Source organism: Microcaecilia unicolor, chromosome 9, assembly GCF_901765095.1.
Source record: "Microcaecilia unicolor chromosome 9, aMicUni1.1, whole genome shotgun sequence".
Taxonomy (NCBI): domain Eukaryota; kingdom Metazoa; phylum Chordata; class Amphibia; order Gymnophiona; family Siphonopidae; genus Microcaecilia; species Microcaecilia unicolor.
In genome coordinates, this window is record NC_044039.1 from 46,166,991 (window position 1) to 46,185,225 (window position 18,235).

General features: G+C 47.4%; 1 protein-coding gene across 2 annotated transcripts in view; it reads left to right on the forward strand.

Annotated features, from left to right (window-relative positions):
- Positions 1–18,235, forward strand: part of KDM5A (lysine demethylase 5A) — a 461,230-nt gene that overhangs the window by 119,308 nt on the left and 323,687 nt on the right. For both annotated transcript variants that reach the window (XM_030214276.1, XM_030214277.1), the window contains 2 exons: positions 14,739–14,824; positions 15,673–15,831. In XM_030214276.1, the coding sequence (XP_030070136.1) occupies positions 14,739–14,824; positions 15,673–15,831 (245 nt within the window). The remainder of the gene's footprint in view (positions 1–14,738; positions 14,825–15,672; positions 15,832–18,235) is intronic.

An 18,235-nucleotide genomic window follows, 5' to 3' on the forward strand; every position in this document is an offset into this window, starting at 1 on the left:
CCCAGTACCCAACAGAACCCCCCCCCCCCCAACAGCCATACACAAACCAAGCAACACCACAATAATCATATCCCCCTCCTCCCAACCACTAACTCCGCCAGCCCCACCTCCTGCCGCTCCCCTCCCAGATTCACAGAAAGTCTTCCCATAAAACAAACAGATGAGCCAGCCCCAGGTTATCAGTCTGTCTGCATAGCAATTAACAGTAAAAAAACAAACAATAAAACAAAACAAAAAAAAAGCAGGAACGTCAACATAACTTATCTTCCAAGGTAAAAGAAGGTAGCAATTCCACTGTGATTATCATTTTTTTAATCTAATATCCTGATCAGAGGAGGCAAAACATGCTGCCATGTCCATATAGGAACAACTGCGAAGTTCCTCCAGCCATATTAGCAAAAGGCACGGATAACAAAACAAAAACTACAGACTGCTAAACCCTTGTGAGATTGAGTTGAATTGTAATCCAAGTGTTATGGACATCGAGAGATCAGTGTCATAGACAATGCTGCATGTTCCAGTAGATTTGCTCATGGCAGTTTATCCACAAAGGAGCCCAGTTCTTTAGAGTCAATGAAGAAGAGAGTCTTGTTGTCATGCAGAATGCGCACCTCTGCTGGGTAGAGCAAAGCAAAACGTACCCCTTGTCATAAAGGCGCTTGCAATATTGTCCCATCTGCTTCCTTTGATCGGAGACCCGGGTCGAATAGTGTTGGAAAAGCAAAATTTTATTGCCTTTAAATTCTACCTGCCGCTTTGTGCGGTATGCTCGCAGTAGTCGATCTTTATCTGCATAATTAAGAATCCAAGCTAGGACAGGTCTCGGGCGCTGCTCTCCCTCTCGCAAAATACCCACTCTATGGACTCTCTCAACTTGCAACACTTTGTCAGGGAGCCACAGGTTCAACTGACCGGGCAACCAGCTTTCGACAAAATCCCAGAGTTCCTTGTCTTTTACTGATTCTGGTAGGCCTATTATTCTGAGATTATTACGCCTACCTTGATTCTCCTGGTCATCAACCTGTTGTGCTAGTTGTTTGCATTGTAGTTCCAAGGCTGTGATCCGCGTGTCTGCAGCTTCTGCATTGTCCTCCTGGTGCGAGATACGTTCTTCAGCTTGCTGCAACTGTGCGCTGTGCCTCTCCAACGATTCTTTAATAAGATCCATTGAGGCTTGTAGGTTCGTTAATTTTTCATCTAGGACCGCTGTTATTTGTTGCGTGATCTCCCAAATTGCTTCTGCTGGCATGACCATCGGCAAGGGGCCTGCCTGTGGTGCCACCACCATCTTGGGGCTCAAGTTTTGCATGCGACTCCTTCCAGTCTACGGGGTCTTCACTGGCATAACACCTTGCGAGAACAGCGCAGGACCCTGAAAGCTCTTCAAAAAGTAGCTCCTCAGTCTGCTGTACCCGACTGGGTAGATTTTAAGCTGATTCGAGAAAGTTTAAGTAGGCAGTGCAAAAAGATTGGAGCGACGGGAGCGGAGCCGGGCTGAGAGGCGTCCGCTCAGCTTGCGAGCATCACGTGACCCTGCTATGCTATATAGTTCTTGTATTCTGCTAAGTTCCATCTAGATTCTAAGCAGATAACGCAATAAGAAATCCTTCATATTGGAGAATTACAGATCTTCTCTATCATCAGTACAGTTCAATCTCAAGTATTCATGGAAATTTAAGTTTGCTTGGCAAATAAATATGTCTTTAAAGCCTTACGAAAGACATAATATATCTGAATTTTCCTGATACTCAAAGGTAAATCATTCCAAATTTTCACACCTTGACATAAGAAAGAGGACTCTAAATATGCTTTCTTCAGAATACTTCTAAAGGATGGATAATTAAATTTCAAACTGCGTTCTATTCGGGCGAACAAAAGTGATGAAAAGTCAAGATAGTTCCAGTCGTGTAGTTAATTATCTCCATGTAGCAATTTATACACCGAACAAGCTAATTTAAATTTTGTCCTGGAACCTATCGAAAGCCAATGCAAATCATTTGGAGTTGTGCTCTCATATTTTCCCAGACCATAAATTGACCATATAGCTTTAGTAACTGCAGTCCTTTTTATAGTTTGTTTGTAAGCCCCTCCATACATACAGTGAGCTATAATCGAAATATGGAAGAACTGCATGTGCCACTGTTCTAAAATGACAAGTGTAGCATGAAGTGTATTGCTCTCAATTGTCTTAACCTAAGAAAAAAATTTAGTTAGGGTTTTAAATTGCAACTCAAGACAAATTGGAGTCTACAGTAACCCTATTTACTTTAGAGTAGTCCTCAGTTAAAATGTTTCTCCTGACTTTGCCGATATTTCACCAACAAAGACTCATATGCTCCAACCACAGTATCTTAGTCTTTAAACTGTTTAACTTCAAATAATTAACCCGAGTCCAATAATCTGATTTAACAATAATCTGTGCAACCCCATAATTTGCTTTCCACTTCACCCTATAAGTTCATTTTCTTAAAAATTCTCCAAACCATTTCAATAGCATCCCACCCATATCAAACTGACTCAATCTTTATAACAACTGTTTATGATCTACTGCATCAAAAGCACTAAAATATCAAATTGCAGCAAAATCATTTGTTTTCCTTTGCTTAGAGCCATCTTAATTTCCATGGTCATTTCTAACAGAGTTTCTGTACTAGTAATGGTCTAAAACAGTGGTGCGAATTGTGCAAAAGATCAAACTTTGTCTTGCACTCTGAGTTGAACATTTACAATAAATTCAATAAGCTTGGCAAGCCAAGGGATGCTTGCTACCGGTCTGTAGTTCTCAGTCTTAGACAAATCTGCCCCAATTGATTTTGGAATTGATGTTAACATTATATGCTCTTAGTCAAGTGGATAAATACCAGGTGGTATTGACAAACTATGCTAACCAGATCACTATATCAAAAGGTACAGCCTTCATTATATAAGAAGGACAGACATCTAGATAACTAAATTTCTTTGACAACCTTTTGAGATAAACCCTGATAGTATCTGCATCCACCTCTGAAAATTTGATCCCATAACAAAATTCCATACACTGTTTTCTCCCTCTCCTCCCCCATTCGAATCTGCCATTGATGATCTTGACCAGTCACCATTCTCAACGTTGTCCTCACCCAGCTGATGAAAGCTTCTTTTGAGCCACTTGATTCCTGACAACTGAAGTATTTGACCTGGAAAGTTGTGTTTTTGGTGGCGGTCATTTCAACTCGCAGGGTCAGTGAGCTTCAGGCCCTAGTAGCTGATCCACCTTACACAAGGTTTCATCACAACAGAGTAGTTCTCAACACGCACACTAAGTTCCTTCCTAAGGTAGCGTTGGAGTTAGATCTTAATCAGTCAATCGTCCTATCAATATTTTTCCCAAAATCACATGCCCTTCATGGCAAGAGTGTACTGAATACCTTTGACTGGAAATGAACCTTAGCATTCAATCTGGAGCAGACTTAAGCCCATAGAGAGGCCACCTAGCTTTTTGTTTCTTTTGACCTAAACAGGATGGGTGTAGCCATCGGCAAACACACAATTTCCAATTGGCTAGCAGATTGCATCTCCTTTACTTATGGCTGGGCTGACTCTAGAGAGTCATGTCAAGGGTCATAATATCAGAGCCATGGCTATGTCGGTAGCTCACAAGGTCAGCGTCCATAGAGGTGATTTGCAAAGCTGGAATGTGGTCATCTGTTCACACATTCACATCTCACTACTGCCTTGAGTAGGATACCTGACGTGACAGCCGGTTCAGGCAAGCAGTCCAGAATTTGTTTGGTGTCTAGAATCCAACTCCACTACCCCCCCCCCCCCCCAAAAAAAAAAAAAAAGCCTAGTTTTTTTTTTTCTCTGTTCCAGGCTGCACCTCCACAACTAATATATATAATAGTTTCAGATTGATTGAATTACAGGTCTCAACATTTCGAGTCCCAGTTGTCCTAGTATTTTTGTTTTAAGTAAGCCTGGTAGCTAGGGATTTCCACCGTGAGAATAAGAAGGCCTGCTTGGCCTTTTAGAAAATGAAGTTACTCATCTGTAGCAGGTGTTCTTCAAGGACAGCAGGCCAAGTATTCACATATCCTCCCACCTCCTCTTAGAGTTGTATTCTTTAGCTTTTTGAAATGACTGACACACCCACACTCGTTCATTGGGCGGGAAGGCACCACTAGCACTTCTGCGATGAGACACTGCTAGAAAGTTCTCTGTTAATACTGCTAGTCAACGTCCACACCGGGCTCTGCCTGATGATATCACCCAACTGTGAGAATACTTGGCCTGCTGTCCTCAGAACACCTGCTACAGGTGAGTAACTTTGCTTTTTGGAAGGAACTTACAGTCAGTGATAGGAAAGATGAGACATTCACCCCCCCCCCCCCCCCCCCCAAAAAAAACAAAAACCTCCTAGGTTTGCAGCCCTGCTACCTCACTGCTAACATAAAATTGAGGCTGCACCTTTTCAGAAGACATTGGGACTCCTGGAGATCTTTCTTTCTAGTAGTAGTTTTTTTTTTATTTTTTTATAACTTTCTTTATTTGAGAGAGGATTACAAACAGCAATAAACAAGTGAAATATTTTCCAACATTTTCTTTTGTTATAACATCCCCCAACTGAAACAGTTCTCCCCTACCCCTACCCGGTGAACATTACTCATTCAGGATCCGGCTATGGGCCGTTGGCGTTAAAGTGTCCCAAAATGGAGACCACCACTGAAGCAATCTGTCTCCCTTCTGGAAGGCGAGATCAGCTACCTCCTTCTTTTCCATTGCACTCAGGGATATCATCATAGACCGCCATGTCTGTAGTGCTGGCTGATCCGCTGATAACCAAACAGATAAGATCGTCTTTTTCCCCATAATGGATGCCCTGTGGAGAAACGCCAGCATCCCTCTCCTTCGGCAACCCACCACTCGGTAGCCAGCAAACAGAAGTGCAGGGGTAGGGCGCCACTCTATCCCCCAGAGCCGAGACACAAAAGCACACGTTGAATTCCAAAAGGTTTGCACTGGGGGACACAGCCAAAACATGTGGCCCAGGTGGGCCCCCCGTTCCGAACACTTAGGATAATCGTCTCGGGATCTCAATGTAGCTCTAAAGGCTTTGTGGGGGGAAATATACAGGCACATAATAAATTTGTATTGTAGTTCTCACAGAGTTGCGCTCCCAAAGATTCTATAACATGTTGATAAACAATGCTGTAATGTTTGGGCCTGGATTCTACACCCCAGCTCTCTAGACCAAGACTGTGCCAAGAGGCCATAGTGCACCCCAGTAGTCGCCTCTAAGATGGTTATGAAATTGTTTTAGGGGGACCAGAAGCTGCGCCTCCAGCTCGTAAAGTTCTGTTAATTGTTTACGTCTCTTTGAGGTCAAAGAGGCTCCCGGCATAGAAGCAATATAATGGCTTAATTGCAGGTATGGCATAAAATCCCGGGGGAGCAGATGACTGCCCGCACACAACTCTTGGAAGGTTTTACAAGTGCCCCCTTCAGGACTTGAAAAAGAAAAATGATTCCCCCCCCATCCCCGGAAGACCGCTGTGGATGTGCCCACCGGGAAGTCAGCATTGCCCCCTATTGGCAGCAGTGGGGATGAGTGAGGGTCAAACCCATGCACCTTGCAAATCCAGCGCCACGCTCTCCATAGAGGTAAGAAGAGTGGGGCAAAACCTGGGTTCGTGGGGGCTCACCCAGCCGATGCGTGCAGCCAATAACTAAAATGAAAGGTACTCAGCACCTGGGTTTCTCTATTAGGGAATGAAAAGTACGAAGTGCCTCGAAACCAATCGCTGATGTGCCGCATGCATCCCGCTACCGAGAACCTTTTAATACTAAGTGCACCCAGGCCCCCCTTATCCGACGGGAGGTAGGTCTGCGAGAAAGGGACCCGAGATCTCTTCCCACTCCAGAAGAACTTTACTATCAATCGGTGTAACGCTAATTTGTCCCTTCTAAGAATAAACAATGACAGTACCTGGACTACTTACAACCACTTGGGTACTGTGATCATATTATAGAGCGCAATTCTGCCCCACAAAGACACCGGGAGATGACGCCACATCTCCAAAGAAAATTTAGTCGAAGACCACAATGGTGCTAAATTGATATTATAAAGCTTTGTCAAAGCCGCCGGGACTCTGACGCCTAAATATTGTATAGAACCTGAAGCCCATTTTAACGGGAAGGGTCCGTCCCAAGAGGACCATAACGAAAGGGGGACTGGCAAAGCTTCTGATTTCTGCAGATTCAGCCAAAAACCAGAGTAATATCCGAATTCCTCAATGATCTCCAACACTGCATTCAAGGAACTCTGGGGAGATGTTAAAGCCAACAGAATATCATCTGCATAAGCCAGAGCCTTGACTGTGAGTTGGGGCAGAGCCACCCCCCGAATCGATGGGTCCCTCTGAATGTCGCAAAGAAGGGGTTCCAAATACAATAAGAGTAAGAGCGGGCAGGGAGAGAGGACAACCCTGGTGGGTTCCCCTACACACCCGAAAACTAGAAGATTGTGTCCCGTTCACCAACACATGGGCTACTGGATCTGCATACTGTCCTGTTCTGTTTCCGTTGGTGAGCTCTCAGGTTCCCTAAGGCCCCGCAAGGCCCCAGAGGACAGCTGAGCACCCCGAATCTTCACCCGCAGCGACCGCCGTTCACCGAGGGTTGAGCCCTCAGCTGCAGGCGGCCAGCAGGACTGCTGGAACCGCGGGGTGACGGCTGACCTGGATGATAGTCAGAACGCAGTCTTTAAGGGAGGACTAGCAGAGGCGGCTAGCTCTCCGAGAGGGAACAGTCACTGGAGGATAGCTGGCAAGGACGGCCAGCACGTAGCACAGACTATGGAAGAGGGCTAGCCGGACGGCTAGCAAAAGTCGCAGTCTCTGAAAGAGGGCTAGCAGGACGGCTAGCTGAAGAAGACACAGTCTCTGAAGGGAGCTAGCAGGACGGCTAGCAGAAGTCACTGTCTCCACAGGAGGACTAGCAGGACGGCTAGCGGAAGTCACTGTCTCCGCAGGAGGGCTAGCAGGAGATACAACACTGTCTCTGGAGGTGGCTAGCAGGACGGCTAGCAGAAGTCACTGTCTCCGCAGGAGGGCTAGCAGGACGGCTAGCAGGAGATACTGTCTCCGCAGGAGGGCTAGCAGGACGGCTAGCAGGAGATACAACACTGTCTCCGCAGGAGGGCTAGCAGGACGGCTAGCAGAAGTCACTGTCTCCGCAGGAGGGCTAGCAGGACGGCTAGCAGGAGATACTGTCTCCGCAGGAGGGCTAGCAGGACGGCTAGCAGGAGATACAACACTGTCTCTGGAGGTGGCTAGCAGGACGGCTAGCAGAAGTCACTGTCTCCGCAGGAGGGCTAGCAGGACGGCTAGCAGGAGATACAACACTGAAGAAAAGGCTAGCAGGACGGCTAGCTGACGAGGAACACAGTCTCTGGAAGTGGCAACACTCCGGGATCTACTGTGTCGGCTTCTGACGAACGAAACGGAAGCACTGGACCTCTTCCGTTTCGTTGTTTAAATCCCCCGCCCGTCCTTCCCCTCACAACAGCTGGAGCCAATCCCCTTGGCCCAGGCAGGCAGAGGAGGCCTGGATTGGCCCACCTGCCCGGCGGGCGGGGTCTCCTGGGCGATGCGCCAATCCGGCGCGAGTAGGCGGGGCTGGTTCGCTGGTCCTCTCCAACGAGGAAGACGACGACGCCGGCGCCGCCATCTTGGCCGGCGTATCTCCTTCTCCGAGGCCGGCGCTTGCTCCCGCGGATCGCCGGCCTTGGAGCGGCCCGCGGCAGCGCCGGCCCTGTCGGCGGCTCCTCCTCGCCGCCCCGGATCCCGCGGCCTCCGCTGGTCCTCGCCCCCTACTGTGGGCCGCCAGGTAAGAGCCCGGGACGGGACACATACAGTGTATTCACCGGTTGGAGAAACCATCCCAAGAGTCCCACAAAACGCAACACTGCAAAGAGGTAGTCCCAGCTTACACGGTCAAAAGCTTTCTCGGCGTCTAATCCCACCAGCAACAAAGGCTGCCTTGATGCTTTCACCTGTGGCACCGCCAACAGGGCTCGACGAACGTTTAAGCCTGGGTGACGTCCCTTAACAAAGCCTACCTGGTGGTCTCCTATCAAAGTTGGAATATGTTTAGCAAGTCTATTTGCTAAAATGCGCGCTAGAATTTTCACGTCTACGTTAAGGAGGGAGATCGGGCGGTAGGACCCCGGCAAATCCAGGGGCTTGCCTGGATTGAGGACCAGTACGATGAGTGCTTTGTTCGCTCAAGGAGGCAGGCCTCCCCCCTACACCACCACCTCAAAGAAGAGAGTGAGCGGCACGCTTACCTCTTGTGCCAAGATCTTGTAGTACTCTGAGGAAAAACCGTCCAGGCCCGGGGCAGTGCCCGACGATAGGGATTTGATGCTCTGTTGGACTTCTTGGGTGCTAAGCGGAGCACTCAACTGCCCACTAGCTGCTGGAGAAGGGGTTGGCACCCTCATGGCACGCAGATATTCATTTAACGAGGGACTACTCTGTTGGTCACCCTGTTGGTAGATGTGGGAAAAATAACCATAGAAAAGTTGACCTATATCTTCGGGGCAAGATCTTCGGGAGCCATCGGGCACCAGGAGGGAGGAGACAAATGTACGCGGCGATCATGTCTTAACTACTCGGGCCAAGCGTTTACCTGGCCTGTTGCCGAATTTGTGGAATTGACATCGACGGGAGAACAGTTGTTTTTTCATGCGCTCATGGAGTAGCGAGTTTAAAGCCGTGAGTGCGGAAGTCACGTTGTCATAGGCCGACCGGGAAGAATGATGTATGTGCGCTCACTTGGCTTGCTGGTAACGACGTTCCAACAGAAGGATCCCCTGCGAGATCCTCCTGTTTTGCGTGCTTGCATAGCTGATTATCTCCCCTCGCATGACTGCCTTCGATGCCTCCCAAAATAGTCTGGGGTCGTCCATGTGCTCCGCGTTTGTAGTGGCAAACTCCTCCCAGTGTTTAAGCAGGCAATTGCGAAAGTCAGCATCGTCAGCGAGGTAGGACGAGACTCTCCAGGCTCTCTGCCCTCCCCCCTCGCTGCCCATCTCCACGTCTACCCAAATAGGCGTGTGATCTGAGATCACCATAGGACCCAGGTCTGCCGCAGAAATCCGTGAGAAAATCGAGGTCGATACCAAGATATAGTCAATGCGAGACCAGGTCTGATGTGCCCGTGACAGGTGGGTATAATTTCTCCGCGAAGGGAACAGCAGACGCCAAGGGTCCACCATGTCTAGCATTTTACACAGATGCGGCAGGCCTCTACTCTTAGCTAACGCCCTCCACGCCCCGACAGAAGATCGTTCCAAGGCTGGGTCTAAGACCTGGTTGAAGTCACCTGCCAGGATCCAGAGTGCTGAGTCATATTTTAGGCCCAGGTTAACTAATGCATGAAAAAAACTGGGCTCGTAAGTATTGGGCCCTTACACAGTACATAGGTAAAATTCCTGACCCGCCAAAGTTAGGTGTATCAAGACGTACCGTCCCCCCAGGTCCTTGGCCACCAACTGACATGCAAGGCAACCCTCGTTTGATCAAAATCGCTACCCCTCCCTGACAGCCCTCCGAAGAGGAGAAATGACACTCTCCCACCCACTGCTGGCACAGCTTCTGGTGTTCTGCATCTGAGAGTTTCGTCTCCTGCAGGCACACTATAGAGGCCCCCTATAAAGAACACACCCTCGCTTCCTTGTAGTGGATGTAATATATGTCAGACCCCCCGGCTGCCCAGGCCAACCCGGGGGTAAAGGACCATAGGGCTCCCCTCCTCGCCCATATCGCTGTAGCCTTATATTGTTATCTATTCGGGCTCACTCTCTACCAACTCGATGGCCCAACATGCAAATCGTCCACATCTTTGTCCCCTACCCCCCCGCCCTCTCCATCTCCCCCCTTTAACACCCCTATTCCTCTCCCCACCATGAACTTACCCCACTGCACCGACCACCACTCTACAGCTAGGGGTGGTTGGTGGAGATCTTGGATGCTATAGGAACCCCACCCTCAGTCCGAGTCAGTCTTAGTTCCAAATGAACCACTTCTGTCCCAGAAAGGTTCTCCGGGTCGGTGGCCGGTGATGCAAAAGATCTCTGCTGGACACCACACTGCTCCTGCCACCACTCCCACAACAACTCCGACAGTCAAGCTGACCTGCTCCCTCAGATGTCATTCAGGAAGCCGAATAATTATCCCATGGGGCAGCGAACATCTCCCCCACAACAAGCCGCAAACCAAACTGTAACTCGTGTCCCCATGAACTAGTGATCTCCAACTGCAGACTTTTCTTCTCTCAGCTGCCATAACTTCTCCCGGCCATAGGATTGTAGAACCAGTTAAGGCATCCGCTGCTCAAGTGTCTTGCTGGTTTAGCCACTCGGAGGCTGTGTCAGGTTTTGTAAAGGCCTTCCAGGTACCGTTTTCGAGGATCTTCAATGTGGCAGGGAATTGCAGCATGAACCTGCATTGCTTATCCACCAACTGGGTACAGACCGCCGAGAAAGCCCGGCGCTGCACAACCAAAGCCGCTGAATAATCCTGAAAGGTGCGAATCAAGGATCCATCGTACTTGGTGGCATCTCTGCAACTTTTGTAAGCTCTCAGGATGGCGGCCTTCTGCGAGTAACTATGAAATTTGGGTATGACCACTCTGGGGCGCGAGTCCCTCACAGGCCTGGGACCCACGTGGTGGACTCGTTCAAGACTGATTATCCTGCCCTCCCCCGCTTCAGGAAAAGTCACTAGTAGCCAGGTTTCTACTACTACTACTACTATTTAGCATTTCTATAGCGCTACAAGGCATATGCAGCGCTGCACAAACATAGAAGAAAGACAGTCCCTGCTTAAAGAGCTTACAATCTAATAGACAAAAAATAAAGTAATCAAATCAATTATTGTGTACAGGAAGGAGGAGGGTAGGTGGAGGCAGGTGGTTACAAGTGGTTACGTCAAAAGCAATGTTAAAGAGGTGGGCTTTCAGTCTAGATTTAAAGGTGGCCAAGGAAGGGGCAAGACGTAGGGGCTCAGGAAGTTTATTCCAGGCGTAGGGTGCAGCGAGACAGAAGGCGCGAAGTCTGGAGTTGGCAGTAGTGGAGAAGGGAACAGATAAGAAGGATTTATCCATGGAGCGGAGTGCACGGGAAGGGGTGTAGGGAAGGACGAGTGTGGAGAGATACTGGGGAGCAGCAGAGTGAGTACATTTATAGGTTAGTAGAAGAAGTTTGAACAGGATGCGAAAACGGATAGGGAGCCAGTGAAGCGACTTGAGGAGAGGGGTAGTATGAGTAAAGCGACCCTGGCGGAAGACGAGACGGGCAGCAGAGTTTTGAACCGATTGGAGAGGGGAGAGGTGACTAAGTGGGAGGCCAGCAAGAAGCAGATTGCAGTAGTCTAAACGAGAGGTGACAAGGGTGTGGATGAGGGTTTTGGTAGAGTGCTCGGAAAGAAAGGGGCGGATTTTACGGATGTTGAAAAGAAAGAAACGACAGGTCTTGGCGGTCTGCTGGATGTGAGCAGAGAAGGAGAGAGAAGAGTCAAAGATGACCCCAAGGTTTTGAGCTGAGGAGACAGGGAGAATGAGAGAGCCATCAACAGAAATAGAAAACAGGGGGAGTGGGGAGGTGGGTTTGGGGGGAAAAATGAGAAGTTCGGTTTTGGTCATGTTTAATTTCAGGTGGCATTGAGACATCCAGATAGCAATGTCAGACAAGCACGCTGAAACTTTGGTTTGGATGCAAGGGGAGATATCAGGGGTAGAAAGGTAGATTTGGGAGTCATCAGCATAGAGATGGTAGGAAAAGCCATGGGATGAGATTAATGAACCAAGGGAAGAAGTGTAGATAGAAAAGAGGAGGGGACCAAGAACAGAACCCTGAGGTACGCCGACAGGCAGAGGGATAGAAGTAGAAGAGGATCCACCAGAGTGAACACTAAAGGTGCGGAGGGAGAGGTAGGAAGAGAACCAGGAAAGGACAGAGCCCTGGAATCCAAGTGAGGACAGGATATCGAGGAGTATGCTGTGATCGACAGTGTCAAAAGCAGCGGAAAGATCAAGAAGAATGAGGATGGAATAGAGACCTCTGGATTTAGCCAGTAATAGGTCATTGGAGACTTTAGTAAGAGCAGTTTCGGTTGAGTGGAGAGGGCGAAAACCAGATTGTAGTGGGTCAAGAATAGCATGTGAGGAGAGAAAATCAAGGCAGCGGCGGTGAACAGCACGCTCAAGTAATTTGGAGGGAAAAGGGAGGAGGGAGATGGGTCGGTAATTAGAGGGACAAGTAGGGTCGAGTGAAGGCTTCTTAAGGAGAGGTGTGACCACAGCATGTTTAAAGGCAGTAGGGACAGTTGCAGTGGAAAGTGGGAGGTTGAGAATGTGACAGATAAAAGGAATAAAAGCAGGTGAGATGGCATTAAGAAGGTGGGTGGGAATGGGATCAGAGGAACAGGTGGTACATTTTGAGGAAGAAAGGAGAAGTGTAGTTTCCTCTATAGTAACTTCAGGAAAGGAGGAAAAAGAATGAGGGGAAGGCGAGAGGGGAACGGACTAGTGGAGGGAGAGGTGGCGAGGTTGAGAATTCAAGGTTTATCTTTTGAACCTTGTCGTGAAAGAATTCAGCAAGGGTCTGAGGAGATAATGAAGGGGGAGTTGGGGGAGGGGGCACCTTGAGGAGAGAGTTCAATGTGGTGAAGAGAAGTCGAGGGTTAGAGCCAAGAGAGTTGGTCAGTTGGATATAATAATCCTGTTTGGCGCGTAAAAGAGCAGATTGGAAGGAGGTCAGCATGAACTTAAAGTGTAAGAAATCGGCAAGGGCCCGAGATTTCCGCCAGAGGCGTTCGGCGGAGCGGGTACAGGAACGTAGGTAGCGGATATTAGAAGTCAGCCAAGGTTGGGGTTTTGTGTGCCTTATAGGGCGGGTCATCAAAGGTGCAAGAGTGTCTAAGGCAGAGGATAGAGTATTGTTGTAAGAAGAAACAGCCTCGTTGACAGACGTGGATGGTGCCACAGTAGAGAGGAGGTTTGAAACATGGGAGGATAGAGATGAAGGGTCAATATCGTGAAGATTCCTAGATAAATTAGATATAATAGGACGGGACTGGGAGGGAGGAGATTTAAGTGTGAAAGTTATAAGATGGTGATCAGAGAGGGGAAGATCAGAGGCAAGGAAACTAGAGGGTGAACAGTTGGAGGAGAAGATGAGATCAAGACAGTGACCATTTTGATGAGTGGGGGAGGTGGAGCATAGTTGGGGATTAAAGGAGGATGTTAAAGCGAGTAACTTGGAAATATAAGAGTTGGAAGGATCATTAGCAGGAATATTAGTCACCAAGGATGAGAGAGGGGGAGGAAGGATCATGGAAGAAGGCAAGCCAGGCATCAAAGTCACTGAGAAAGGATGAAAGGGGGACGATAAATGACCGCTATTCGAAGAGGCAGAGGAGAGAAAAGGCAGATAGAGTGGACTTCAAAGGAGGAAAAACAGTGAGATTGAGGTGGAAGAAGGGGTTGAAATCTGGAGGAGGGAGAGAGAAGTAGTCCAACACCGCCCCCGCGACCGGTAGGGCGAGGAGTATGTGAAAAAAGATAACCACCATGGCAGAGGGCTGCGACTGAAGCAGAGTCATCAGGGCAGAGCCAGGTTTCTGTTATGGCGAGCAGATGGAGGTGACGCGAGATAAAGAGGTCCTGGATATAGGGGAGTTTGTTACAGATAGAGCGGGCATTCCATAAGGCGCAAGAGAAGGGCAGAGAAGAGGAGGGGAGTAGAGGAATAGAGAGCGTTTGCTTCAGGTTAGCGTCTGATGAAGACTCCGCAAAGCCCACAAATTGAAGGTTGTCCCGCCGAGAGCGATTCTGTAAGCCCTCCACCTTCTCAGAGCACTCTTGGACAAGACGGGACAACCGCTCCTGTTCGCCCGCGTGCTCCTGGTGTCCATCCTCCATCTCCGCCACCCTGGCCTTCAGCTCTCCTGTGCGGCATGTCAGCTCCGTCGTCAAGGCCGTGATGCCCGCAAGCTGCGTCGACAGATGTTTGAACTTGGGGTCAAGCCCTCGCACAACGGCTGCTGTGATCTCTGGGATAAGCGCGGCCGGGGGGGGGGGGGGGGGGGAGAGGGCGCTGGTGAAACCTCTGCCATGTTGGGCTCACCGGGTCTCTGCTTGTCCTCCTCCCGTTTTGTGCCTTTAACCACTTGAGCCATCGTTGATCTAGTTAAATATTTGTCTATAAGCCGGGGAAGATCCTGCACTCTCAACAGGCAGCTTTTTAAGTCAGAGGGTCGGCAAAAACTACAATTTGTGGGCGTGGCTCTGAGCAGCTGAAGCGAAACACGTCCGCTGCTGCTCACTGCATCACGTGACCTCCAGTAGTAGTGTTTTTATTTAAAAAATTAAAAATGTTTTCTGGTTTTGAGATTTGTTATAGCTGCAGTGGTTTATGGGGCATGAGTGTGGTTTAAGGGACCTTCTGCTTTGGTAGAGGCATACTGGAATTTTCCACAGAGCAGCAGCCTTTATACCGGTGATGTTGCTGGGAAAATCAGTTTCTCTACCTCCATCTGCTAGTAGTAAGGGAATGCAGCCCAATAGTCAAGATGGTGCAGCTGGACTTCGGGAACAAAAATGATCATTTATGACTAAATTTCACTTTTTGTTGCAAAACAGAATTTTCTAATTTGGATGGAAACTTGCTATTGAAAATTCAATTTCTTTTCTTTCAGAGGAGGTGTTAAAGCGCAAAAACCCCAAGCTGGAAGCTTTTGGCATGCAAATGAGGCAACGGAAGGGCACCCTGTCTGTCAACTTTGTAAGATATTGTTCCTTCATGCTAATGCTTTTAAGTACAGTTATAGACCCCATGCTAGTACAATCATTGCATGCTTCAAACTACTGCTTCACTGTAGTTCCATCTTCCCACACCACTCCTTGTGACCTCTGTTCTTTGTTCCTTGAAGGTTTTTTTTTTTCTTCTTTCATTTAGGTTTTTAATTGCACTATTTAAAATTATTTTGTTTTTAACAGCCTTGACTTTTATTGCTCCTCAGTTTTTCAGTTCTTGTATCAAGTCCATTTAGTTTGTGAGATGTATGTTGTAGTTTTTTCAAGCAAGCTAGCTGATCAGATTGTTCATTCACTGCATTAAGTAGATGCTCTTCATGGATTATCATGATTTCTGTTGATGTTTGGTAAAAGACTTAGTCTGATATTTCCCCTGAGGGAGTTGCATCCAAGGAGGTTTGATAACTGGGAAATGGCATGATGTCACAAGGCAGAAACTGTATCCTCCCAGTCCACCCAAGAGGTTTTAATTCTCCTCAGTGCAGCCACTGCCATCTTGGTACACCCAAAACAATGGGCCATATAGGCTCATGCTGTCTCCTGTTATCAAACCTCCTTGGTTGCAACCATGAGGGAGCGCCTCTTGTGATGTAGTTGGAGCATGGCCTGCTTCTGTTTTGTCACTTCTTCACATCAGCCTGACATTGATATTGGAAATTCATGTTGGCATTACCTTCTTGCGTGGTTCTCAGATATATCTGAATTTGAGATAGTGCAGTTCAAAAGTGACAAATATGCAGCATATCTGCCAAGAAACGACCTGAATTCGGATCCATTTTGGATATAAATGTGTTGTATCTTCCCTTTTCATTACAGGTTGATCTGTATGTTTGTCTGTTCTGTGGTCGAGGGGACTGCGAGGACAGATTGTTGCTGTGTGATGGGTGTGATGATAGTTATCACACCTTCTGCCTCATCCCACCACTTTCTGAAGTGCCCAAAGGAGACTGGAGGTGTCCTAAATGCATTGCTGAGGTAAAATGTGCTTTGTTCTCTCCCGCAATGAACACTAAGCCTTCCCTACTTCTGAAAACAGTTTTCCACGGAAAGCAGTTGGTGGAGGATAGATAAATTCATCTCCTTTTTTTCTTTTAATTTGATGATATACACTTCAAGGTCTTCATTATTGTATAGGATTTTATTGTTCTGTTAATGCTCTGATCATTTTCCTTTCTTCTTTTCTCTCCTTTGCTGTCTTTCACCAAGGGGCTCATTTTCAAAGCACTTAGCCTTCCAAAGTTCCGTAGGTTTCTGTGGAACTTTGGAAGGCTAAGTGCTTTGAAAATATGCCTCCAAATCTCCTAACTGAAGAATAGAAGTGACTTTTACATTAGTGATTACCATTTGAACCTTAACTTGGATAAAAGAAAACTTTGTTTTCTCCCATGGTTTCTTCTACTGGTTGCATCTTCATCTTACCATTAGTTACTTGCCCCCCCCCCCCCCCCCCCCCTCATTTCATCCTGGCAACAACATTTATCCACTAGTATTGGTCTTCATTTTCTTTTTTAATATGGTCTCTCTGCTGATATGTCCCTTTATAGCAGGTTTAATGAAAACAGTTTTTTTCTCTCTTTTCTTTTCACTATGTACCCTCATATTCATTCTCTTAATGATTTTAATGACTTATTTCTGATATGTCAACTGTCATATCCCTTGCTGTACTTATGTTTGTACTGTTAAAAGAAACATATTTTTTTGTATGCAGGTAATCAAAAAAGTGGCACTTGACAGCCATATCCTATATTCATCAAAACTTTCAGTATTGGTTCAGTCTTTTAAATAGATTCTGCACAAATACCCTAAACCTATGGGAGCATATATTTTAGCATAGCAGGAATGTCACAGATACATTATCTAGTTCTCATTTGGTCTGTAGTGGCTATGATGGCACAAAAGATATGTGTTCCCTTAAAATTGCATGAACGAGAAGTGACATCACTGCTGTGGATGGCTGTTCAGGTGTGAAGCTCCTATGAGGCAGCGTACATTTTTTTGCTAAAATTCCCTCATTTGGCGCTTTCCAAACTTAAAAAGTGAGCGATACCCTCTGACATAGTGCCATGTCCACCAAGGCACAAGTTAGAAAGTTATCACTTCATGAGTGGTAAGACAGGAGCGAGTATACCAAGATCCCAGACTGCTACTGCGGAGATTTAGTTGGCGGCCATGAAGAACCTGGAGAGCTCAGCTCAGTCGAGACATGGAAAGTTTAGGAGCGAAGTGCGAGAACTCTGCCGGCTTGGCTGAGGATCTTATACAAATACTTAGGAACTGAAAGCAGAGGTGCAGTCAGTACAGGCAGATTATTCACTGAGTACTGGCAGAAATTAAACAGGAACTATGTGAGCTTGGCCAAAGGCAGGATGAAGCCGATTCAAAAGTGGAGGGAGTGATGGAGGCTGTGAAATACTCCCAATCTAAGATAGAAACGTTTGAAAAGGGTGAACTTGAACTACGGGAGAAACTAGAAGATGTAGAAAACCAGTTGAGGCGGTGTAATGTGAGACTCACTGAAGATGAAACTTTTTAAGGGCTGTTGGGCGGTCGCACAAGCTGTTTGCCAGGACCTACTACAATTAGTATGTTACTGTAGAGAACAGTTGCCAGTTGTGCCTATTGAGAGAGCACATATAGCCTTGTGGAGAGCAAACCTTGGGATATTGTTTATGTGCATCGACAGTTATGCCTTGAAAGAAGAGATTTTTTCAATATGCCGGGAAATGGAATAATCTTCAGTGGAAGGATGTGAAACTGGAACTTTACCAAGATTTGGCCCCTGTTGTTCTGCAGTGGCGCAGGGATATTATTTATTTATTTAGATTTTGCTCACACCTTTTTCAGTAGCATTCAGGTACTCTGGATATTTCTTTGTCCCAGGAGGGCTCACAATCTAAGTTTGTACCTGAGGCAATGGAGGGTTATGTGACTTGCCCAAGATCACAAGGAGCAGTAGTGGGATTTGAACCTGCCACCTCTGGATTGCAAGACTGATGCTCTAACCACTAGGCCTAGGCCACTTGTCACTAGATACCTGCGATACCTGCTGGATATCGCTACAAATGGATGTTTCCTTTTGCTTTGGCATTCACGGTTGATGGAGCCACAGAGAAAGTAAAGACACCAAGGGAGCCATGGGCGGCCTTTGTGGACTTGAATGCTGAGAATCTTACTGAAGAGACTAGAGTGGTAGCTCGATTTTCTGAAGCTGTTAGTTTGCCCCATCAGTGACAAGGATAAGAGATTGCATAGAGCTTCTCACAAGGAGGGGACAGAGGTCGTTAATTGATTGATTGTTTCTGCTCAGGAAGGACGGGGCTAGATATATGCTTTAGCCCTGCTGGACTGTGTAAGAAACGTAAGGCTAGGAGTGCTACAA